The 26,031-nt window shown below is 36.3% G+C and overlaps 1 protein-coding gene across 10 annotated transcripts in view; it reads right to left on the reverse strand.

Moving 5' to 3' along the window:
* RGS7 (regulator of G protein signaling 7) overlaps positions 1-26,031 on the reverse strand; it is a 219,564-nt gene that overhangs the window by 38,831 nt on the left and 154,702 nt on the right. For all 10 annotated transcript variants that reach the window (XR_011724920.1, XR_011724921.1, XM_071739083.1 and 7 more), the window contains 6 exons: positions 16,970-17,034; positions 15,205-15,281; positions 15,007-15,088; positions 2,961-3,035; positions 1,799-1,897; positions 1,014-1,075 (listed from right to left, as the gene is read on the reverse strand). Coding sequence is in view for 8 of the 10 variants with exons in the window: in XM_071739083.1 (XP_071595184.1) it covers positions 1,014-1,075; positions 1,799-1,897; positions 2,961-3,035; positions 15,007-15,088; positions 15,205-15,281; positions 16,970-17,034 (460 nt within the window). In the remaining 2 variants the exon portion in view is untranslated. The remainder of the gene's footprint in view (positions 1-1,013; positions 1,076-1,798; positions 1,898-2,960; positions 3,036-15,006; positions 15,089-15,204; positions 15,282-16,969; positions 17,035-26,031) is intronic.

A 26,031-nucleotide genomic window follows, 5' to 3' on the forward strand; every position in this document is an offset into this window, starting at 1 on the left:
GTTTATTGCTTTCCCAAAATACCCATATTTTCTCCCAAAATTATTTAGTATTCATGAATTTGTCTGGCTCAGTTGAACATACTAAACACATTGCTTGTATTCTGGCAATTTAAATCTCCCATGCCCTTATTGTCACTTTCCATTTTCTCTTTTGCCTCATAACTATTGAATAATTATTGACAAGTGAGGAAAATTTATATTATATTTATATTATATTTAGTCTGTATTCCATTTTTACTGCTCAGCAAACAAATTCTTTACATGTTCTCTTTATAAATATATGTGATTGTTTGTACATTCATACACACATATACATTTATAAGTAGACAAACATGAATAAATGTATATGAGAGGATAAAGAACCATTTCAGTTTGGCTTTTCTTTTTTTACTAACTCTCATGCAGCTAAAGTTTCTGCATTTTCCAGCATCTCTGTTTTGATGTTTAAGACCAACCTTTCCTTCCCCCTAGTTCTTCTTTACCTAAGGTGTAGTTAGGCTTTCAGAGGCTCTTTCTGTTTAATTCACTTTCTACTCCCTTCCTGGGGACAAATTTTGTTCTTATTTGGAGAAAGATTTATCTGATTCAAAGTAAGCTCAGCCTCCTTTTGTGCCAGCACAGAGTTCCTCAGCCAGCTTGGCCCACCAGCTCCTTTCCTTCATCAGTGGTTGCTCATTTGAAATATCAAAACCCCAAATGAATCCCAGACCTACTTCTATTTAAGCCTTCCTTCTGCTGCAAGTGAAACGGGAGAGAGATCAGAGCCTCTTGGACAGAAGATCTTTTACTGACTCTTCAGTCTCTCAGAACCATATCATGGAATATAATGGAATATAATCCATCTTCAGTAATTCAAGAGCTTCATACTTCACACTTAAAGTAAATTCTCATCAGTTATTTCAGTGACACCTGAGCTCTCTTGTCTCTCTTTCTTTGAAGCTATTTCATAATGACAGTTTCCCAACAGGTGTCAGTCTAATTAAAAAAACCAGAAGATGTGACAATATACTTACCTCTCTGCAACTTTTGACATTTTTAATCTATGTCTGTCTAATTGCATTTGCCAGTGCTTAATCTGCAAGAAAAGAAGGCAAAAAAAGTTATGTGCAATTCATTGCTTGACTCTATTTCCATAATTTTTATGAGGGCTGTGATTTAACCTTCATTTATCCTAGTGCACAAAAGAGGAATATATCTTGAGTTTCCAAACTAAATGGAATTCTTCAAAGAGAAAAAGAAGAAAAAGAGAAAAAAAAAGAACCAATATAACATCTTCCCTAAAGCTTCATCAACAGAAATCCAATTAGCCTTTTTTTTTTTTTTTTAATAGGATTTTTTCTTTGTTTTGTTTTTTAAGACAACAACTAATTCGTTAAACTTTTACCTTCTCCCAATTCTAACATCTCAGGCAAGATTAAAGAAGCATGAGTAGTAAGTAAACCCATGAATGCATAAACAGAGGGGTGAGTATACACTCAAACCAATGTTGAAAGGAAGAGTGAGCTGTGTACTGCTAAAGGGGCTGATGGGCTTAGCTTTGCAACAAACCCATTAACTGGGCTACTGCTAATCATCTTTAACTGTTTGATGCAGAACACAAAAAAGTCAGGTTTTGTCTTTGTTTCATTAGCTTTAATAGAATTTACATACCTGAATCCATATATTCTGCAACAAAGATTTACTAAACATTAGTAGATCTGTTCTGAGCGTACTTCCCTGTTATTTTTTTTTGTTTGTTTAATCCCTACTTTCCTAAAAAGTTCATTTCAAAGTACATGTTTGCAGTTATTTTGCAAACCTCTTGGTGTAGTTCATCTTCTGTGGGTGGCTTTGTCTCTGGTGCTGGTGTGTGGGTAGGGCTGTGACTTCGAATGTCATTTTGTAAGCCATAGACAGACTACACAAAAAAAAAAAAAAGAACAATGTTAGTTGCTCTCAGGCAATGTTTGCTACACATACTGACACTAACTCTGATGTTTTAGCATAATGTGTTCAACAAGTTGGCCAAGCTAAACTTTTTCTAAAGAAACTGAAAATAAGCCATGCAGTCAGATAAAACTGAGTTTCTATACAATGGTGAAAAATTAATACTCCCAAAGCTTGACAATTTCATGTCATACCACACAGGATATACTTTTATTATCTATTAACAGTATAGTAAACATGGGGGAGGACACTAAAAGGCATCTATTAGACTAAGTGGAGATGTCCAGTAAGAAAAAGAAGAAACAGTATCCTGAAAGGTAGACTATCATAATGTATTATTTGGACAACACCCAGCTTTGCAATTACTTCTTGGTAAATTATGATAATCTGGAACTTTCAGTACCATAAATAAGCTACGAAACTTTCCCTGAATCCACTTCCCTTTTAAAAATATATTCCTCCATGGGTTGATATGAAAATATACCTCAAAGGCAGTACTTTAAAGTTGAAGTCAAGCTACATAATTATGATACAAAGGATTTGAAAGAAAGTATGGTTTCAGTCCATCTGTATTTCCCTGACAATTTGCACTGCTCATGTCTGGGTCCATTTAAATGAAGTTAATTTCCCATACAATGCCCCTGTTTAGGGCATAATTGTAAATTATAGGTACCCTTTTCATTAGGACCTGCACAAGAACTGCTGTTTTAGTTTACACTAAATTTTTTTCTTTAATTACTGACCAAAATATTTTATCATATTTTATTCAATCTATTAAACAACATTGATAAAGCATGTAAAAATGAATTTTATTTTCATATTGTCTATGTAACTCTCCAAAGCCTTTCTTCTGCAATGGTATTTACTTTGTACTAGCAAATTGATGTTAATTCATTAAGAGCTTATGAAATAATAAAATACATTTGTGTATTTGTTCTTCGCAGCTGTAAGAAAAAAATTGCTTTATAAAAGTTCAGAACTTAATGCTATAAATTACCTCCACTTCCTGCTTTTGATATAATACCAGTACTTACCTTTCGTGTTTTATGTGGATTTCTCATTCTTGAAGATTTTTTTATATCCACTTCAGTAGTGTTTACACACCCAGGCTATTAAAAGAAAAAGAGAGGAAAGTACAAGGATAACATCTGCGAAGGAACTCCATACTATTTTTACTGAGGTATTCCTCTTCAGTTTGTAAGGCTAAGAAAATAAATAACTAAAGGCATGAAATAACTTGGGGTCCTTCTGCAAAAGTGCCTGAAACCTAAATAACACTTAGTCTAAGGAAGCAACTCAAATACCATTTTGTCTGCTTTGTTGTAAGAGAGATTCTTTTGTTATTCAGCCTTTTATGGTGGACATTACAATGGTTTTTAGGACAAGTTTTACTGTGAATCTTTATGCTGAAAGTACTGAAAGCAATGTACAGCAGAGCAGAAAATACCCAAGCAGATACAAGACACATTCGTAGCACAGAAGGGTAACAATTCAAATTAAACTACTATTGATAATTTTTGGAGTGAGACACTGATGACCACATGCTTAGAGCTCCTGGCATCATGAATTTCAGATAAATTTAAATTCTCAAAGTAACAGAAGCAAATCCTGTGTTTCTGCTTTGCTGTTGTCAAGGAAGCATTACAGTGTGCATTCCAGCTCTCCAGCTAGGAAGCACAGTTCAACTAATGAGACAAAATAAATAAAATTGCACAATACCCAGAGGAACCAGGTCCCTTCAGGAGCATCTGGGTTTGGGTCATTTTTTAACAGACTTTTTGTTTAAGATGAAAAAAAAAAAAATGCCAAAATGGGATTTGTTTCTTCAGAAACAAAAAGAGAAAACACCACCAGTATTCTGATTTGGCCTTCAAAGATTCATCCTCACAGCTCTGTAGCATCCCAAAGGACACAAGTCCTCCAGTTCTCCTAATTCATCTTCCTTTAACACTTCCCTTTTAGTATGAACTCTGTGCAGAAATCCATTCTTTACCCAAGCTGGAAACAACTAATAATAAGTGTCATGCTCTCAGGTGAGTTTTATCTATTGATTGTAGAGGGATTACATTTGCCACTGAGTGTGGGAAATACAAAATCTGCTCTTTACCAGGAGCAGTTTTTACTAAAATATGTTGTGGGTTTTGTTGGTTTTTTTTTTTTTTAGTGGGAGTAGCTAGATGTAGAGCTGGACTTACTATCACACTAAAGAGAAAAGCTTTGTCTTCTTATCATAATTAAATGCTTGATGTGGCTGTAAATTTTCACAGACAGAAGATTGAAAACTCTTACACAGGCAGAGCTAAGAAACAAATACATTTCATTAAACAGCCAACAGGTACTTTGCCTCTGGAAAATATTCTAAATAGCAGCCTGATTTTTTAAACCAATATGAGTTTTAAATTAATAAAGAAATTTTTAGTTTAAAGTAATACACTAATGTGTGTTTGATCATATTACACCTGCAGTATGAACAGCTCCACAGCACTGAGAATAAAAATAGGCATTTAGATTAAATTCTCAAGACTGGATATGAAATGCCAATTGAGCTAAATTGGTAAATTAACAAAAATTGTGACTTTTATCTCAGAATAACTTCCAACTTTCAAAGACATTGAAGGTTGAAAAACACAACATTCAGCATGGCGATCAATTCAAAGGCAGAAAGTAATTTCAGAGGGCAATATGCTGAGACATAAAGTGAAAAAGAAAAAACATCTACTCTAGGATTATGGTAGCAGCTGGCAGTAGAGAAGACATGGGCTTTTAACAATACACACAGCCCTTGAAAACAGCCATTTAAATAGCAGGCACACTTAGATAAGGCACAAATTGCTGTTTATTTAGTTTTCATTTATAGTTTGTTAAAAACATGTCCTAAAATCGGAGAGTAAAAAAGAAGAGTAAAAAAAGAAAAAAAAAGGCATAAACCTCATCCAAAGCCACTTATTTTCAAAGATCTCAAGTCAACCAGCAGTAAATTGATGTGAGCCTATCCAGCACCCTGCCCAGGTTACTTCCACAAAGGAGCTGTGCAGATTAACATGAGGAACACAAAAAATCCTGGGGGATTCATAGGACTGGAACAAGGGCAAAGATACTGGTGTTGGAAAGAGACCAGCACTGATCTTCTACAGCATCTCGTGGATTCTTACTGACACCTGTTTGAAACCTCCAGTGCTGAGGCAAAGCTGCTGTGACACCCGTCAGCAGGGGCACCCATGTAGGCAGAAATGGGACCAAGGTGTGACTGAATCCCATGGAATCCCCTAGGTGAGAAGCAGCAGGGAAGTGTCAGGAAGCTTCAATGCAAAAGGAAAGGCAAATAGAGGGTGTATGTCTAATCTGACAACCTGAAGTAAAAAGTGGAGCTCAACACATTTATCACTACCACTATTCAATAGTGTTCTCATAATTTGATTTACATTGTATCACTGGAAGTACCTAATGTAATCGGCCACAATTCACGTTTTCTTCTCAACTGAAGAGTATTTATTAAAATGATACTTCATATGAGATGAGATTGATTGTTTCTCTGGTGCTGCCATGCTCCATTTGTCAGTTTTTAGGAATAAATATCAAACATCTTTTCCATTAAACCAAACACAAAAGCTTGCGTTATTTGTACATTTTACTAAAATAACTCAGAATCTTTGTGGGAAAACTTTGCTGGACAACATTTCATTTTATTCATATGCCTCCATTAACATAATAAGTATGTGTTTGGATACAATTACATCCAGCTGTGTTTTCTTTTTGTGTTGCTTTTTAAACTGGACTTCCATAGTTCAAATAGTGAGATGCCTGTCAGAGTGCTCTAGCTGCAAGATTCCCATTCAGTGTGTAGTATACAATTTGCATACTAATACTGTAAATAGTTTTCAAACAGATTTCCTGGAAGACTTGAAACCTCTTCCATATGTGTAAATAGAATGCTTATTTCTTTCAGGATTAATATTCTGTATGAAAACAGCTCCCTTCTACACACACGTGGGAAAGTCTTGTGACCTTGTGCCTCGTAGAGCAAGATCATACTCAGGGTAGAATTTGGCCCTCATCTGTTTTTAAATAGCTGGCTGAAAAACTGTGACATATTCAAAGGAAACAGTCTTTTTTCATCCATCTGTTAGCATGCTCTTATCTAAAGCACAAATGCCATTGTATTCATTTACAGCAATGGATACGCCAGTCCAGCCATGATAAATTCACTACTGAGATAAAGAAATGCAGATAAATATATATTTTCTTCAAAAAACCCAAACAACAAAACACATACAAAAGATTTTTAATCCCTAATTCAATTATTGGATAAGCTCATTAGTATGAATTCCAAGCAGTACAACTTTGCACTGATGCTGTCTAGGAGGCTGCATAATAGGATTCTGCCAAGAAAAACAAGGGAAGAAAGAAGCTTCTGCTGCCAGGCAAGGAGGTCCAACAATTCCAGGTCCAAGAACTTTCAAGATTGGATCTGGCTACAGTAAACAACTGAAAACAACAACCACTTGAGAGTATGCTTAGTTAAGAAAAATCCACTTGATATTAACAATCTTTGCCTGATAACTGTGGCAACAGTGAATTAATTAATTAAGCCCCTGTAATAATGCTAACAGTGAATTAATTCTTTTGACATCTGTTGCAGCTCTCTGGGAGAACTGTTTATATGGAATAGGATGCTTTAGCCTGGTAGATTTCCAAACAAATAGTGCAGAAGACCTAATACTTATAGTTTGATGTACAAAGTTGCCCACTCCAGTGGCCCTTTTCATTGCCTGGCTACATAGCCAGAATCAATTGCTATCACCATCTTTTTGTTCTGATTTACTTGTAGTTCTAATAAGTGTGAAATAGTCACCAGAAAATAAAATCATGTTTATGGAGACTTCAGTATAAGTTTTGATAGGTTTTTTTTTTTCCTTTCTTAAAATATATGGCACTTTAACTGTGAATCTACTTAAAGCCAGAATAAGCAGAATTTTTCTTGTCTCTGCGAAAAATACACCCATGTATGTGGGAGGGAATAGGCTCATGCATTGCAATAGGCCTGGAAGTGTCTGTCTGTATTGCTGCTCTCTAGAAAATGATCTGAGGGAGAAGCTGAACATGAGTCAGCAGCAAATCCTTGCAGCAATGCAGAGAAACCACAGACCCAGATGAATTAGCAGTAGCATAGCCAGCAGGCAAAAGACGTGGTTATTTCTTTCTACTCGTCATCATGATACATCAGGAATACCAAGACTGGTTTGGGGCTATGGAAACAACATGGGAAATATATTCAAAACAGAAAAGTCCAACAAAGGAACAGATTTTTCTTTCTGCCTGCAAAAGGGGAGAGCTAATGGTTCTCTTCTGCTGCCTAAAGGGGTTTTGCAGAGCTAGACCTATTCCAGACAGGAGACAATAATCAGAAATTGCAGTAAAGGAAATTCCTGTTAATTATAAAGAAATATTCTTCATAATAAAAGGACAAGGTTTTTTAAGAGAGGCTGTGAAACCTCCATCCTTGGTTATTTTCAAAGCTTGTTTAACCAAGGGCCTGGAAAATCTTCCTCAAGTTAGAAGTTAGCACTCCTTTGAGCAGGAGGTTGGACTGGAGAACCTCCAGATGTCTTCCTCAACCTACATTTCTCTGGTGAATCCTATGATCTTCACAAATGGCAGTGCCTGAAATTCAAATAAACCACCTTACAGAACATTCCAGCCGAGTACTCACAGCAATGTGAAATTCCTCACCCTGCATTCCCACAACACTGGTGGTTGCTCCATTACTGCTGCCCCTATTCTCTGGCAGCCTGTGCTGTGTACTCAACCCATGCAAGCAAACCTGGTGGTAATTTAAGGAAATGTAATTTCACAGCCTCTTAAGCTAAAGATGCATAAAATTATTTGTTTTGCAAGTATGGGTTAACTTGGTAAGTTTGATGTCAACAGACTAAATTTCAAGATCTCCAGGCTTTCAAAAATTAAACATTACAAATTTAAGTAATGGATATGGATATAAACATGGTAGATCTTGGCCTCCACTTGGAAAAAACAAAGTGATACATAAACGTAAAGACTAGGCAGAGACTGAAAGTTGCCTTTTACATTATTTGTAATAGCAGACTATCACAAATTCAGGAAGCTCAAAATTTGAAATTTCCTGAGCATGAAATGTTAGCATTGCCTTCTGCAGCAATCTAGTCTGCTATTTCTGTCACTTTTATGAGAAAGGAGTTTACTAACCCTCAGCTGTCATTATTCATATCCTTCACTTCAAAGTAGGCAAAGAAAGCTAACTAGGAAGTGAATGAAAAGGAAAATACCAGAGTTCATTTTTATATGGAGCATTTATATTCCCGTTTATCTGTGTAGTTATCTGAACAGTGAATTGTTAAAAATCATGGGGAAAATAAGGGCATGAAAGATTATAAAAAAGAAGTGAGGAAAGAAAAAAATTCTGGTAGTACTTAGCTGAAAGATAAACACCAAAGGAGTTATCAGCTGTAGAACTGGTTATGGGGGAAAGTTGTGGTTTTGTTTTCTTTGCTTCTCATCAAAGTCTAGCATCAAAGAAGACATTTACATTTTTAACTGAGTAAGTTGTCAGTAACAGCTAAAACAGAGGCTCTCACAGAACAAAACAGAGGTTATATTCTCCTGCAATGCACCAATTTTTTATTTCCCAGCAAGGGATGTTATTGGAGAGTGCAGAGCCTGCTAAGGCTTAAAAAGAAATGTTGAGGTTTAGGTAGAGGTTATTTATATATTTTGGAATTTAACCCCATTTTATGCACTTCAGGATCACTGAGTAAACAGGTTTTGCAGTAGAAGAGCTGTAGCCTTTACAGCTTTTCTGGTGCAATAGAAGTGTCTCAGAGAAACATTTCAAATGTGCTGAGTACAAGTGCTCAGCTCATTTAAAAGGATTTTGAAAACCAGATATCTGAAGGTCAAGTCAGGGGAGGGCTGCACATTCACAACACTTTAGAAATTTCAGAAAGCTGTTTTCCTGGTGATTATCTCACAGGACATAAAAGCTTTTTTAAAAAGTAGCTCACTTTATAACTATTAGATCAATCAACCTCAACTGTGATGGAAAAATAAACTCAGTAGCCATAGCTGCCAGAACCAGCAAATTTTGGAGGAATGTGTATAGATGCTGCACCACCCAAGGCAGTAAAGCCAAAACAGCGATTTCAGGGCTTGGGCTACGAAAACCTCTTCCTTTTGGCTGGAAAAAGCTCTTGTTACTTCTAATTGAAGCACTTAATCATGGGTTTAATTTATAATCACCTAGGTGTACCTTATCTGAAACACTCTAATAAACTTTAGTAGCCTCTCCAAAAGTCTATGGCTTAATTACAATTTCCACTCAGTTCAGCAGTTCTTTGAAAAGAACTCTGAGAAATCAAGTGTGTAAGCATTGGGACTTCGCTTGACAATATCTTTAGTGACAAGATCCCCAGTAAATTAGCAGATGCCTGAAGAAAGAAGAAAAATATTATGATGAGTTTAATTATTAGGAAACAAGTGATGGATGTTTTAATTTTTTTCTTTAATAAATTTTGCAGCTTATGCCCCATCTATCAGAAATGTAGCATAACCCAATAATTACAAGCTCTAAATTAAGTTGGGTGAGTATCCCTATTGCAGGGAATTAATATAGTCTTTGTCCCAGAGTTGAAATTGATGATACCAGATATTTTTTTCATTATTATTTAAACAATTATTATGTCTTATTTTAATTACTATATTATTTTTATTATATTATTTTTACATGTGGTTTAGATGAATTATTGTTATTTAAATAATAAATAATTATTCCTTATTTGTTCACTGAACAGACGTTTAAGACCATAGAATGTTCAATGTTAAATCTTATTGAACTGCTTCTTACAAAGGATGGGAGTGTCTTAATATGCAAGAATTAATAAAAGCTTTGTTAGGATTAAGCATTCTCTTCTGTTGAAGAGAATTATACAGGCAGCATAGAACAGCATAGAATGCATTTAATGCTCAATATATATCCTCATTAGATAATTTAATTTTTACTCATTAAGGTACAGAGATAAATATAAAGTTCCAGACTCATTAAATTGAAATAAATGAGCAATAAACCTGATTCTGTCATCCATGACAAAACTATTGATGCAGGAATAAAAAATTCTTGATAAAATGCAGAGACAGGCATAGGCATTCAAGTAAAAAGTTTAACCCACTTAAACAGCCCCACATGAAGAACAGAAAACTTGCCTTTTGGACCAGTTACTGAAATCAGTCTATGCTATATTCAAGGATTTATGTGAGGATCACTGTCTTATCTATAATTCTACTGATTAATCAAAACATGGCATGGAGATGAAATTAATGGATAAAAGTTTAACTATGGGTTGTTCCTCTTGTTTGGACAAGACAAATGAAGTTCAAAGACAATCAGACAAATGAGAGATGATCTATTAATTTGGTCATGACTTAATTATGTTTGCAGCATGGGAATCTTCAAATGGATTTTAAACTAAGAGATGGGAAGTCTCACTTAGCATGGAACTTAGGATCACTTAATTTTTCAAAGTTTTTCAGCATCTTTCCAAAATAGAACCTATGCTGTGCCAGCTTTCCTGTCTCTACCTATTAGTCTGCTCAAACTAGACTTCAGACCTTCCCTAAGCAGTATCAGACACACAAGGAATTCCAGTGGATGTACAAATCAAGGACCTGCTTGGAATAGGAGAAAAAAAAATAATCAAGAAATACAATACTAATAAATTAGACACATGCAAAGCGACCTGTTTAATGTACACATTGCAATTGTATATGGAGTCATCACTACAGAAGTTGGATCACATGATTTACATTTGTTTTCTGGAGATGTTTAAAGTTTACTGAAAATGTTTTGATAAAGCAGACAGAAACATTTCCTGGAAAAACAAGTGACTGGCCCCGAAAAGCACAGAATTTATGCAAAGTGTGGAATGAAGGACTGTTCCACCTTAGCTAAGTTAAATTCATTCTTTTTCTGAGTTTTTATCTTGAAGGACAGGGTGGAAAAGTCATTAAAAAACAAAAGCAATGAAAGAAAAGAAAACTGAGAAGAAATAACAAGTATTGCTGCACAACACTAGATGCCTGGTAATTTTAACTACTGGCTCAGATGGTAAGGGTCGTGTTCAAACCAACTAATATATAATTTTAAACTATAAACAGATAAAATAAGATTAATAGAGATACATTCACATAAAAATACTAAATAGAGAGGCAAGAGTTGTGTGATATGTGACAATGTTTAACAAAAATTAAAGATCACATTTTCCTAGTTTGCAACTAGGAAACTAGGGCATGAAACCCCCAAATGCAGGACTCACACATATTTTGCATCATCAGTGAATTATCCTTAAACCACACCTGTCCTTAATTTTGTTCCTGTCCTTACCAGACACACCCACCCCAGATAATTTCTCTAGCTCTATTAAATAACACGGTTGCTCATTTGGCTTTCAGAGGAAAAGTTTCTTTCACCTTATTACAGTTAGAAAGTATCCAGACGACCTTCAGAAGAAAAGGATACTTCCCTCATTATCTTCTGAATTAATCTGAATTTGAAAAAGTACCTAGCAGGCCTTTGCTGTGCATTTAATTTAAAGCACATCAATGTGTAAGGAAGAAAAGTGAACCATCTGCAGTAGCAAAATTGGAGCTGTTACCTGCTCACTAGCTGCAGCTCCCCTGTTCATACTGTATTTGATGTGGGTTTGAGAATGTTTCAAAGGATTTACTGGTTTAGTACCTGTTTGTACCTTATAACAAGTGTAAGATGATGAGTTTTAAACAAAGATAATAATTCAGGAAAGCCATGAGCTCTTTTATAAAGACAGTAAAGAGAAGCATGGCATTTCTTGTCAAATAAGAGGGGGTACTTAATTTCTTTTGCCTGGAAGGACCTGACTTCCCTGATTTAGTTTGATTTGTTACTGCTTTTTGACTTAATCCTCCTGACCCATTTTCTCAGTTCCATAGTCTGTTATTGATAAAAGGTTCAAAATTAAGAGAATTGTACACTTTCTAGGCATGTGGAAAGAAAAGGAAGGCTTTAAAAGTAAGTTTACTCTGCTATAAAAAAGAGAAATGGAGCCCTGTATGTCAATGATACTAATCTCTGAGCTGTGTTAGGTACTAGTTATACCTGAGAACTAATAGCATTGATTTTATCCTAGGTCTGCTGTCCAGGATCTCAAGTGAGTTTGTAGAGCTCTCCCTGACACACATTTCTATGGTTTTACTGTGATTGGTATCTGAACTTGTAAGATTAAATTTATTTCAGGAATGTCTCTGCAGGCTGTAGTGCTGACAGCTGAAGCTCAGTCATGTTCTTTCTAGCTGCATGCTCCATAAAGTAGCAACTGGAAGTTACAGAAATGATTGAGATTGGACTCCATGTTAGTCTAAAATACAAGGAAAATAAGAAAAAATAAATACACAGTGAAACTACAGTTACATAAATACTGGAATGGAAAATGATCAGTGAGGTATCAAAACTTGGAGGTATCCAAACTGACTCTCAAAAGGAAACTGAAGATCAGGTAAATTACTTGAAAAAATCCTCTCCCAATCTCTACTTTCTCTCATTCATCTCTAAGCATCATCTCACTCTGAAAATGCAGGAAAACATTAAGGACACAAGCCAGACAGCTGATCAAAAGTAACAGCCATGACGACTTTCAAGCATTTGTCTGTCTCTTAGACTATGGTATAAATCTTCTGGAGCCTCTGTAACCACCTGCAGGATTGACTTTTACAAAAGAGCAGTGCTTTTTAATGGAAAGGCTCTCTACATATCAAACCTTGGTTCCTTTCCTTTATTTCAGACCATCACAGTGATAGTTCCGATCCCCAAATCATGCTCTTTTTCTACAACTACACTTTCATGGTTTCACTGTAATATTGCTCTTTTTTCATGTCTCCCATTCCTGTAGTGCACTGCTGCCCTGCCCTTTTGGACTGATGACATCCTTCACTCTTCTATCACTTTCATTGCCTAAAAGTATCTCTTTTTTTAAGTAAAATTCAGGTTAATATTCATAGATTATGTTTTAAATTTAAAGTCTCTGTACCAGCACTGTAGCCAGGAAGGTAAGAAATAAAGCAGCTAGGGACTAGGACACCTGCAAAAAACCCAGAATATATTTATTTACTCGCCTAAAACCAAATAATTAGTATTTAGTAAAAAAATCCATTTTCAGTGAAAAAAACCTTAAATTGGGGTGTGTTTTAACAATACTGTCACTGCCCTTGGCCTCTGATTTTTTATCAAAAGATAAAAGTATATAAATAAAACAACCATTGACCCAGATTCTCACCCAAACAGCTCATTTTCCAAAATTTGCTCCAAGGGTGCAGCAACATTTCTGTGAGCTTTTGATGGAGGGTCTTAAAAAGCCATTAGAAATTGTAATTAGCTCTAGGATCACTTCCCTCTTTCCAGTATGACCCTCTTTTATTTTATATTCTTTTAAATAGAAGCTTCTGGATTTTACTGTGACAGTAAATCCATAATGTTTTCAAAACAAGAATTTCATCAACTAGTGAGACAAGCTGATCAGTCAAAGTATCAACCTCTCTCTTTTCTTTTATTTATATCCCCATAAAGTCAGAAGCCTACATTGCTGACTGTAAGCCAGTCCTTTGCCTCTGATATTTCCTAGGTATGTCTACAGCCATATTAAAAACATCTGCTGGACCATGCAGATGGACTTAGCCACAGTTAAGCCAAAGCTCTCAATTAAATCCAATTCCTCTTGTTCCTTTTGTGCTCTCCTTATTGTCTGCCTTTATCTTAACTTGAAACTTCAGCAATTCATCTTCTCTTCCAAACCTGGAAATAATATCTCATTCCCAGTTTCAAAACACTTAGATGCATTTCAGCAGTCAATATAAAAGCTGTCTGCCTCTTCTAAGTTCTCAGGTCCATCAAAACTTTCTGTGTCTGTTCTGTTTGTAGCTCCCATCAACAGCAGATGGCAGATTGTTTTCTGTCCTTCTTCCCCATTTTATGTCACTAACTAGATAATAATGTCCCAGTCTTGTATCTAATGCCTGTGGTTTGAATCTTTCATGTCAAATAATTTTGTCTACCTGTTCCTACAGCTACCAAGAAAGAAATCCTACCTCAAAATCCATTTCTTATGCTGCTCTTTCAACTCCAGTCTTAAATGCAAGCTGATCCTGTCCCAGGTTATTGGTTTTATTTAAATCTTTCTCACTGTATTCCCCTCTTCTACATGTACCATCAATTTCACTTTACTTCCCCAAAACAATTTTTAGTCAAGTATCTTTTCCCAGTGTCACAATGGAAGACACAGTTAATATTCAGTTTCACTGGTAGTCATACCAAGCTCTGTAACACAGAAAATGGAAGCTGAAATCTAGCCAAGGGAAACATATATAATTCTGTATTCAATTAAAAAAAAAAAAAAAAAAAAAAAAAGTGTGATTATTGAGTTCTCACAGTTTAATTAGATGTCTTGTGACACTTGTCATTATTTTTAGTTTTAGATCTCAAATGTAGTTGATTGTGTAATATTCCTTTTTTTAAATTTTGTTTCAGATGGACTTTGACAAGTGACTCAGAAAAATCTTGTTTAGAAAAATCTTGTGCATGACTCCCACAGCTCAAACCCAACAATATCTGTTATGCACATTAAAAATAGCTTGGAAGTATGACCAGAGTGAAGCTGAAAGGCTTAGCAAGCAAAAAAAGCAGATTCCAAAAAACAAAAATAGATTTTTTAAAAGGTATTTTTAGCTACGCTGATAAATTTGGTTGTGTGACTCACACTTTGGGGAAGCATTTGAGACAGTAATAATCTAAGATAGTTACCTTCTGATTCAGGAAATCAGACACAACAAGTCTACTCACTGAAACCCCCCAACTGAGTGTACACATATTTGCAGTCATCAGTATTAGAATGATAAAAACTACAGATTCTGGGGAAAAAAAAAAAAAAAAAAAAAAAATGCTCCACAGAGGCTGAGACTTTTTAGTGACCCTGCTGACAGGCACAGTGACCCTGCTGACAGGCACAGAGCCACCCCAGCAGCACTCACCACCGGCCGGTGCACGTCCCAGAACGCTCGCTCCTGGCTGTCAAGAATCTTCCTCTCTATCTTGTCTCTCTTCTTGTCCACTCTGTCAGTGTTAGAGGATGTTTAAAAGATACAGTGTTAATGACAGTAATTTTAACATAAGAAGTGTCCTTCAAAAAGCATGCAAACCCCAAACTCCTCATCTTCAAGGAAACTTACTTTGCCTGTGCTTCAGCTTGCATAAAAATAAACTCCCATTTCCGAGCAAATGCTCGCTGTAGCCTGGCCAAACTCTCCTGAAAATACAGCAGAATTTCAGTGGGTTAGGTTGTAAGTTATTTATTATTTAATAGCTTTTAGCTTATCTTTCCCTCCTCCCCTCATGCCCTCCCGAGATGTGATACAAGGAATTTATCTGTGCCAGTGTAAAGGTACCTTACTTAGCTGATAGAAAGTCTTCATTTTGAAGGTCTGACTATTTTAGTTTTGAAACTCTAATTAGACAAGAGTGGACACAACCATCAGCAGAACATGGGATTTCTGGGTGCTGGCTGAGTACTTTTGTAACAATACAAAGAAAAATCCTTCTTTTTAAAGAACCTAATACTGAAATATGGCAGAAATTTCCACGCTAAGTGACCCATATGACAATTCCCATGAGTCATCCATAAAAATGGTTGGGATTGAATAATGTTGGCTGCCTATTAATTTATTTAATATACAATAATAAGTCATCAATATTTTGGTAGTATAGGAATCCTCTAAGACCTCCACAGCTATCCTAATTTTACAAAAATGCAAATTATAGTTCTTCTGTACTATACAGAAAATTTATATCTCCCACACTTTATAAGTGTAAGACGTATGATATCCTAGAGGTAGGATATATGATAACACGAAAAATTTTGTAAAATCTTAACAAAATTCTTTTCTCCAATGCTAGAACAGCTTCACTGTAACAAGCTTTTCCATTCTCTCTCTATTTCTAATGGCATCAGCATGTGATCTGTCAACATGGAGAAGGCTGAAGTTCTTCCTATCTTCCTCCAAAAAGATCCCAATTACCTTTGTGCATTTCTTTTACAGAGACTAAGTGAAAAATTGTCTTAAATTTCCTGACAAAAAGTGTTGCTTTAAGTGCATTTCTATGCACTGCAAATGCATCTCTGTGACATACTTGCTCAAAATAAAGACAGCAGAAAGTGGAGACTTTCTAGAGACCTTGTCAATACCAGTAAAGGCTCTTGTGGACTGTATACTGGAGATGGATTTTGTAAGGCATGTAAAGTATAAAATTATGCATACCCCACAGTGCAGCACACTGAAAAGCAAGCTTGTGCCAGAAGAAGCAATAAAGTGTGTCAGCATGGTGCTGAGGCTGGAGTCTCTGGCATATTGAGAGGCCTGGTAAACTACCATGCTATCATGTCACAGGAACACAGCTGGACAGCTTTCAGTGCAGAGCCAGGGCTGTTCATGAATTTTATGTTGACATTTTCATTAAAAATTCAGGGACTTCTGGGGGGATGTGGATGGAATTCAAGACCTCTTTCTCCTTAGCAAGCATCATCCTCATCAGCTGATCATACTCCCTCTTCTGCAGGGTCTTCATGGCCCCAATTATCTCACCTTGCCTGGGGCACAGCATCACGTTCAGGGAGTGGGAAGTTCCTCTTTGCCTCTCATCTAACTGATTGGATGAGGGCTCAAGTGCCAGTGTAACTTTAAGAATGAGATTTATATTTCTACAGCTACCAAGTGCTTTTGAAAATGTTGCCATCATTCAAACCTTAGGCAGTGAAGAGCATAATTGTGCTTCCAAACCCTCATGGTGAATCTGGAATTTGTGTCAGACCCACATGCAGGTAAAAGTTGATAAATAATAAATTTTCGAACATAATTTTTATAGTTTTCATGCTTAATGTTATTTCACATACTCAGCATTAGGACCAGCAGAGAAATTGAGTTTTCCCCAGGTACTTACAGCCTCATAGTCTGCTAGCTCTAGCCTTGCCTTGTTTTGCATTGTCCGCTTGCAGAGGTAAACAGCTGGAACAGAATAAAATAACTCAGAATTTGCTACAATCTCACAAACTCATATTACCAGAAATCTAGAGACTTCATCTAGATGTTACTGCTAGCTTTTTTGTTGTTTTGATTTCTCTGTCTCCTAAACAGCTTTAAATACAGGATCAATTCTAACAGTACTGTAACTGAAATGAAGAGTTAGATACAAAGGTTCATTAAATAATTATAAAATGTGCTTTATGCAACAGACATCATATACAAAATGCATGAGATACTTGGGGTGAGGTTGGCCAGGGTACAAGCACATTAAAGAAAAAAATGGCAAAAACGTCTTTAAATTGTGCATGTATAACTCATAATGCATAAACATTTTATAAGAAGTTACTGCTATATTAATTAATTAATTAAGTAGGTTTTTAAGAACCTGTATGTGCGGTACTTAGTTTTATTTTGTATTAAGAAATTAAAAAATCAACCTAAGATATTAGCCAAAAAAATTAATTCCAGATAAAATTAATTTCTCATATAGTATAGTCTGCTGTAACCACTATCTTAAACAGAAGATAATGTAAGATGAAAAAACAAACAAACAAACAAACAAAAAAAAAAAAAACCCAAAAACAACAAAAAACCCCAACAACTGTGTGGTGTATTAGATATAATGAGAAAATATATTCTTTCTTTGATTTTCTAGATCCCAAAGTCTTCAGCCTTCACCTCATTCAGACAGAGCACGAAGTAATCAAATGGAATATTGACAGCTTAATATTGAAAGGACACCTGGATGAAAATGAAACTTAAGGCTACATAAACACCACAGTGGTTTGAATCACACTATCTGATCCTGAATTCTTTATGCACTCCACTACCCTTGAATAAAATGCATTTCCTGTGGACTTGATTTTGCAAAGGATACTTCACATCAGCTCTGAGTATTGTACAGCTTCCCCTCAGCACTGAGTGCAACACAACTCCTTATTATGCAATATTTACTCACTTCATTTTGTCAGAGCACCTCTTCTTGTGTGAAACAGAGGAATCTTTTGATGAGCCTAGGTAAGAAAGCCTTACCTTATCTGCAGTCTCCACAATCAACAAAAAGAGTCCCTGTTTACAGGTTGGGGGTGGGAATGTTCCCACTTTCTGACTCTCAGCTCACCCACTACAGGAGCAAAGGGGAATAATCTCTCATAAGAGCTTAACTCTTGCAATCACTCAGAAGAAGGCAGTGATCATCTTACTTTTCGCTTTGATTTTTAAGGCTGTCAGATCAATTATATATTTAAAGCTCCATGGAAACATTTATATCTGACAAGTTACCTCAAATACATGCAAACCTACTCCAGTGGATGCTATTTCAGTGGAACTGAGGACAAGCACTTTTAATAACTCCAGCTGCAGTTACATGTGTTACTCAATATAAAATGAAGTTATATTTTAATGCAGTTTCTGTCTATTTTTTTCTCCTTGTGCGTATGTTACCTGGTCTATTTTTTTTCACTTCCCACTGCCTTAAGAAGCCATGGCCTCTTTCTCTATTCCCTCCATTCCCATATTCCCTCTAGTTCCAAAGTGATCTCTGTGTCTACAAAATCTACAAATACAGACACAAAGCCACATCACACACCAAATCCAGCAAACAGTTTCTTTAGCCTCAGTTTCCGTGCATTTTAATATCAGTATACACTTACACTAGTGCACTGGCATTCATGCTGAAATGTCACAAAAAGATGAGAGGATGAATTCTGGACCCTCTATACCTAGGCTGCATCCACAATCAGTACAGTGGTAAGAGAATACTGAAGAGAAAATTGGTCTTTGTTATTTAGTTCCTTTTACAGTGAGGATATTTTCTCTTTGTTATCTGTTATTTCATTGAATGAGAAAATAATTACTAAATCATTTGAAAATATAAGCAATAAAATACACACTTAATAGAAAGGTGTAAACAGTTCTGAGAATTCTAGGGTTCAAATTTTGTCTAGTCCAACAAGTCTAACACCATCAGAACAGAATCACAACAAAGTACCTGTTTTCTGTATTTGATCAAGCCCTTATAAACCACATTCTCATGGTCCCTGAAGAGGCATCTTTAGTTAGCTTAGCACTGACATGGGTCCCATTGGAGGTATATTTGGGCATTAGCATCTCCTACCTCCAACAAAAACTGTTGCTGCAGAGGTGGCAGATTGTCCATCTTTCTGTCAGAATAGGTTTTAAAAAGAAAGCATCTTCAGCTCACAGAGTTCTCAGCACTGGCAAAACGATGACCAAGTCACTAGGTGTAGGAGAGAGTAATTGTCTTGCCACACTGCTTCCCTAGTGCTGTATCTCAGGAAACCCCTGTCTTCACTGTGTGACAGTACCACAGTATTTTGCCTGCAGGGTTCTTTTAAAGGCATTTTTTGGTCAAGGTCCATGGCAAATATAAGAATGAGCTGGTTTTGTTTGTTTTTTTTTCATTATGAACATATCTTAGACAAAAAATCATGTCCATCTCCCAGACATTTTTCTCTGGATTATCCAGATCCCCTCCACTTCAGGAGTCTAAAGAGTACGCCCCAGAAAAACTTGTTATCTGGGAAATACAACTTATCCATTTGTGTATAAGAAAATAACCCTAAATGACATTCCTGGTCTTTGACTCTATTTACTGCCATTGCTATGTGCTAACAATTACATCCTTATTATAGAAATGCATGTTTGAGCATCTGAATCTATTTAAGAGCTATTTGTAGTCATGTGAGAATATGGCAGCAGCTCAGAAATCTGAGTTCATCAGTTCACACTCTTGTTACCATATTCTTTGGCTTGTCTTTAATAAAATTCACTGCCACATTGGAAAGCAAGAAGAATGTGAAAATCAATTTTATTTTCATCCAGAACAGGATGAGGACACAAAGAAATGAGTTTTTTTCCTCCTGACTTTTAGAGCAGTGGGCTTCAAAATACAGCTCCCATCTTTCACTGGTATCTCTCATTTTCTGCATCAAAACACACGTGAATTAACTGGCTGAGTCCAGTAGCTTGACCTTGAGCATCTGGGAAGGATGTCAGTCAGCCCTGTTTCTCTCAAAAAGCAGAGTCAAGAGCCTTTAACACTTCAGAGAATGACAGTATCTGCTTTTCTAATTTGACTGTAGTTGCCAGTGCTTTATGGCTTCATACAGAAGTGCTATCTGCAGAAATGTTTTCCAACTAAAAGCTATTCTATTTCTCCACTCATTTAATTTTTTTATCTATGCCTCCCCCCAGGTTCCTTCTCAGGGCTCTCAGAACACCAAGGAGCTGCCACTGCTCTGAGAAGGGGCTAAAGCCCAGCTACTCCCTCAGGTTTCTGCTTGAGCTACACTGTAGATGCACTTCAAATCATCCCAGTAACTTACCAATGCTGCCTTGGCCTCCTGCCTTGACCTGGGACATCCCTGCTCATTTGAGACTTTATTGGTGAGAACATTTCTCCTGCCTGCTCTGCTCCCACCCTCAGTTCCTGCTCACCTTCTATTGTGGAGCTGCCCACCCTTGCAGCTGCCTGACAAGGTTGCTGAAAAATTCTTTACATATGGATGTATGATACACAAGGAACAGAGTCTGATTAAAAACCTCAATTTGCTAAATATGGATTGCCACATACACTCTTATTTTAGAGCCAGTGTATTCTGATAGATTTTGCAATCAACATAATTGCCTCCACTAAAGTGAATTATATATCAGGTTATATAGCTCAAGCTTTAGAAGAGACTGATTATCATGAGAAAAAAGATTTGCCAATAATTTTAAAGGCAATATTAATAAGCAGCATTTTCTAATGAAAGATGGCCAGTGATGTTTACAAATGGGCATCTGGACCACAAAGCAGTACTAAAGCACACTTTGATAGCTATGAAGTAAATACAGAATAGAGGCTCTTGAAAATTCTGTTCAGGCATTCATAAAACGTGGGCAATGTGAGAGTTTAAAGTGAGACTAAAAGATATTCTAGCAAGAGTTGAATCAAGAGGGCATCAGGGTTTTCCCTCTAGCAAGGGAATTTTAAAATGTTACACAAAAAAATAATCCATTTTAATAGTTACCTTTTTTTCCTATTCTTGACTTTTCACTTGTACTTGATGTTCCTCTATAGATTTTTTCCTTTAAATAAGATCATAGTGGTAATGACAGGTTTCATTCTGAATCAAGAAACAGGACTGAATATATATTATACACACTTAAGGAAAAAAAAACCTCAAACCAAGAACTTTCACTTAGAAGTTCAAGTGGGGAATTTAAGCTTGTTGCTAAACAGGGGCATTGCCTCTCACTGCAACAGAGAAAAAGCCTCATCTAAATTCAGTGGATGAACAACTGAGCCTCTGAAGACCATGGATAACACCACCTACACATCAACCACCCTGTACACAAACTTAAACTCCTTATATAATTGTCCCAGTGGTGTTACAGCTTGATTCAGCCCCAGATCGTGAGCAGAACTTTCAGTGAGCACTCATTATCTCCAGAGGCCAGATTAAATTTATACTCTCTGTGACTCAAAGTTCTGGTTTCAGGCTCAGTGTGTATATGCCTCATCAGTATTTAAAGGACAAGGAAAACTGAAAGTACTGCAAGGTCTTAGGGATTTAATCTGCCCTTTGGCAAACAGAAGTTTTCCCTCCATATGTGAGTGCCTGTGTCAGATGGAGCATTAGAGCACACAACATGCAGGATGGAGAAAAAACTATGTTACTTAGGAAAGGATATCTAGGCCTATTTTATATCATCTTTAGGTCACTTCTGCTTTTCCTCAATAAACAAAAATAATTCCTGCTCTTTGAACTATTGAGTTTCACCTGGTCTTAAAAAAGATGACAGCTTTTAGATCTACCTAGAAAGGAACTGCTCTCAGTAAATGCCAATAACACGAAGTTAGAAAAAGGCCATGGTTGCTCCTGTGCACTAAATTGCCAACTGGTCAAAAATACAACTTCTGAAACATTCTTACCTTTCTCCACTTTTTACTCCCTGATCACACTATTTCTATAACATTTAAGGAATGCAACAATTATAGATCTAGAAGGGTAGACAACTTTCTGATATTCAAGAGCAAGAAAGAAACCAAATTTAAATCTACCTGAGAGCTCAAGAATTACAAATAGGCAAATTCATCCTCAACAAACAAAAACATAAATTTCCACAGATCATTTTAGTCTAGGAAAGTCCTGCAGGGTGACAAAAAGAGGTACAAAGGGATGTCACCCAAGTTACATGAACTATGGGATCAGGTAAAGAATATCCTACTGTCAAATCTAGTGTAAAATTGCATCCATTGCATTATTTCATACTTCTTGATGTCATCATAATGCTTTCAATTAGAATTCAAATATTTAATACCCTGTTTGATACAAAAATAATAATAAAGAAAAGCTTTCTAACTTTTCCTAATGTTTTCAGATTTAAGGAGGATTCAAATGCACTTGCTAGAAGATTGTAAGAACAGGAGGTGCAACACATTCAAACACACTGATTTTTGCATAGAAAGCACTTAGAGCATGTGCAATCCAAAGCAAGGCTGAGGATGCCAGAAGATGGAAGGTATTTAGGGTTTTTTCTTCTAAACTGCAAAGATCAGTGACAGGGATGGCATCAGAAGGTGGCCATTAGTTGACAAATGGGCAGTTACCCAGTGCCCACCCAGCAAAGGGCATTCAGTGGCAAGACAGTGCATGACTACAGAAAAAACCCATTTGTTATTCCTGAAAGCTCTCACTCCACCCTGCTAATGAAACAGTCAAACCTATTTGTTTTACCCAACATAATAATTTCAAAGCAATTCTGAAAATCATAAATTATGTTTCTACATTTCAGAACTTAAACTGGTAAGAATTTTTATCTCTATTTATAAAGGACCTAGATGGAGATTATCAATGCTTTTAGAGTAATGCTTTTATAATAATGCTGTATAGAACATGTACTTGGGTCAGTTACCTTTTTAAATGTATGCATACAAATGTGTTGGCCAAACATATTTTCCACGTTCCACATATAATTGAAATAACTTACACTTTCATTGAAATAAAATTCACATAAGTACAAAACTCTGGAGTGGTGAGCTTATGGAAAGCATTTTCTGGAAATGCCTCCCACTTACAGAGCCCTCACTGCAGTGGTTTGTCAATGTCAGGATTAGCAGGGATCAGAACAAAATTCAGGACATGCTTGACTTCCTTTTCATCATTTATATGACAGAGACAGCTCCTAATGAGTGAATTATGTATCTCTGCAGAGAAATACAATGGAATAAGGATTCAGAGTGGGAAAAAGTCCTTTAGGTCACCTCTTCCAAGTTTCTGCTAAAGCGAGTCTCCTTCCTGAAGCTCATTTGATTACATTCTGCCCACATTAAATTTTATGCATAGCAAGCACTGGCCCCAGCCACGTTCTCTTAAGGGGCTTTTCTCCTTGGTAGACTGTATTCCTCACTTAGTGTTACCACTTAGTCAATATATTGTATATATGTTGTTTCTCAAAGCAAAGTCACTCACTTATAGACCCACAACCCAGCCTTAGTAGCAATTCAGGACATTACTTGAGTCTGGTGAAAAAAGTCTGTTTCTTACTACACCCAGAAATAGAGCAAATTTTGAGGCAAGCCCTTAAAGGAGGGAGCTCTGTTAAGAACCTAAGAGGATTTCTTGTAGGAGTCACTGCTGATGCACTTTGGCTGACACCAGTTGGTGAAAGAATGAGAACTGGACATCAACGTTCAAGATTATAGAACTGCAGAGAACCCCAGAAATTATTTACAATACAAAGGTAAATTTTGCCTCTTCTCAAGGCAATATTTTAATAAATAAATTTATATTGATATTTGACAATCTGTATTGAAAAAATGCTACTCTGCTGCCACTTTTGCTCCAAAGCTGACTCATACTCATGGACTTAGCTGCTGAGCACATTCCAGCAGAGTTCAGTAAAAAATAGGGTTTAACATTTCTCAAATACAAATTACTTACTAATAACTATTGGCAAGGGAATATTTCCTGAGAATTTGCAGAAAGAAAGCATATAATGCATCCTCTGTAGAGTTCTCCTTCTAGCCAGTTAGTTACTCCATGGAAAAGGGTGCAGCAGGAGGAATGAGAGAATAAATTCCTGAAGTAACCAAATTTTCACAGGGGGATTTGAAGCTAGGCACGTGAAGTAAGTAGGCAGCAAGCTCTAGAGAGAAAACTATATGAAAATTTTCAATATGGGAAAAACATGATGCATGATAGCAATTATTTTTCGGGCACAATGTACTCCAGCATGACTGCAAGTCTGGCAGAGAGGGAGGTGAGGCGGGTGCAATGGCTCATGCTCAGAAAGCAGCAGAAGCTGAGCAGAGTCACTTTGGATGGAATATTTGTACAAACAGACTTGGTAGCTGATTATCAAGAAAATTTCAGAAGAAAGACTTCTCAGAAAAATGCTGGAGAATAACAGCTACAAGACAACAACTTTCACATAGCAAAAGTTGATGGTTTCCTTATTTTCCTGTAACTCACACTGGATAAGAGTCATGAATACTTATAGAACTGCTATGGAAGTGTAAAGGCATTTCTTACCCAGATAGGGAGCTCACACTTTTAAAGGGAGCAAGTAATTAAGGCTTGATTTTTCCTCAAAGTGCTCTAATTTCCTAGAAGACTGTCTCTACAGCACATGACTTAACCTGGAAAGCTACTGAAAACTTGTCCTTCACAGCAGTGGTACTTAAGAATTTGCTTGGAATATACATAAAAATGGTCTCACTCAGCATCATTCAGAGATCATGTGGGGATGTGCTCTTAAACTCATGTTGCATTATCAGTAATTTACTGTGTTCTCCAAAACTTCTGCAATCCTCCTCCATTTTTAACTCATTTGGAAGAAATGCACACACATAAAATTACAGTGCTGAAACAGCATCATCTTGCAACTATATAAATGCAGTTGACAGTTGTCTTCTAATATTAGTCCCGACCTCCTTACCACTATTCATGAGTGTGGCACTTTCAAAACTTTATTCTCTCTCTCCTTTGAACATGCTTCTTTTTAATATGCAGTTAACTGTAAGAAAAGATCTGTATGTCACAGGCACTTCTGAGTCTGACCATCAACAAAAGCACACTGGAGAAAATAAGTTACCAATTCTTCCTATCTTCTGCATCTGAAATACTTATGAACTCTTACACTGTCAAAACTATGTACACTTATTTGCTTAGGTCTGAGCTTTTTAAACAGAAAAACAATTGCTATTTTGTTATGAATGGAATTTTTTCCTAACCTTTCGTATTTCTTAATTTTCTCACTCAAGTAAGAGAAGAATAAGGAACTGAATTCCTCAATTTTGCAATGGCTGTGGGTCACTAAACCACCATGGAAAAGTGACAGGGCCCATGAGATCTGAGGCCAAATGTATATGGAATAAAAATTTTATATGTGGCATTATATTCCTCCTTTCTGAGATGCAGTGGACTTAACAATTCTCCATATTTAATGAAATTTTAATGACATGAACTGGTTTTATCTGCCAGAAAAAAATTGTCAGTTACAAAATTATATCTGTAAGGAAAGAGGTGGTTAAAGGCAGGTCACATGCTCAGCCATTACCTGTGTTCATTTTCAGAGCTGAACTGAGATCCCATTTTGTTTTTTACAAAACCAAATCATAAATCAGGAACCTGACTGAAGTCACAGGAAACATTAAGTGATTTGAACTGCACTGGCCTTAAAACATAATAACAACAACAATAATAATAATAGTTCTTTTCATTATTAAAATCCTACTGAATCTAATGTGATAGTGCACAGAACAATGTGTCCCACATGGGTGGCTGACTCCAAGAAATTCAGCATTAAAACAGGAATCTTCAGTAAATCTCAACAGATGGAACCTAAGAATCTGCATTTCAAAAAATTATTTGAAATTTAAGGCATCTTTCTTGAGACTGCTTATAGAAGGAGGCCATTTTCAGCACTCTGTGAAAATTAGCAGTTTTTTAGTAACATCAGAATGATAAA

Source organism: Heliangelus exortis, chromosome 3, assembly GCF_036169615.1.
Source record: "Heliangelus exortis chromosome 3, bHelExo1.hap1, whole genome shotgun sequence".
Classification (NCBI taxonomy): domain Eukaryota; kingdom Metazoa; phylum Chordata; class Aves; order Apodiformes; family Trochilidae; genus Heliangelus; species Heliangelus exortis.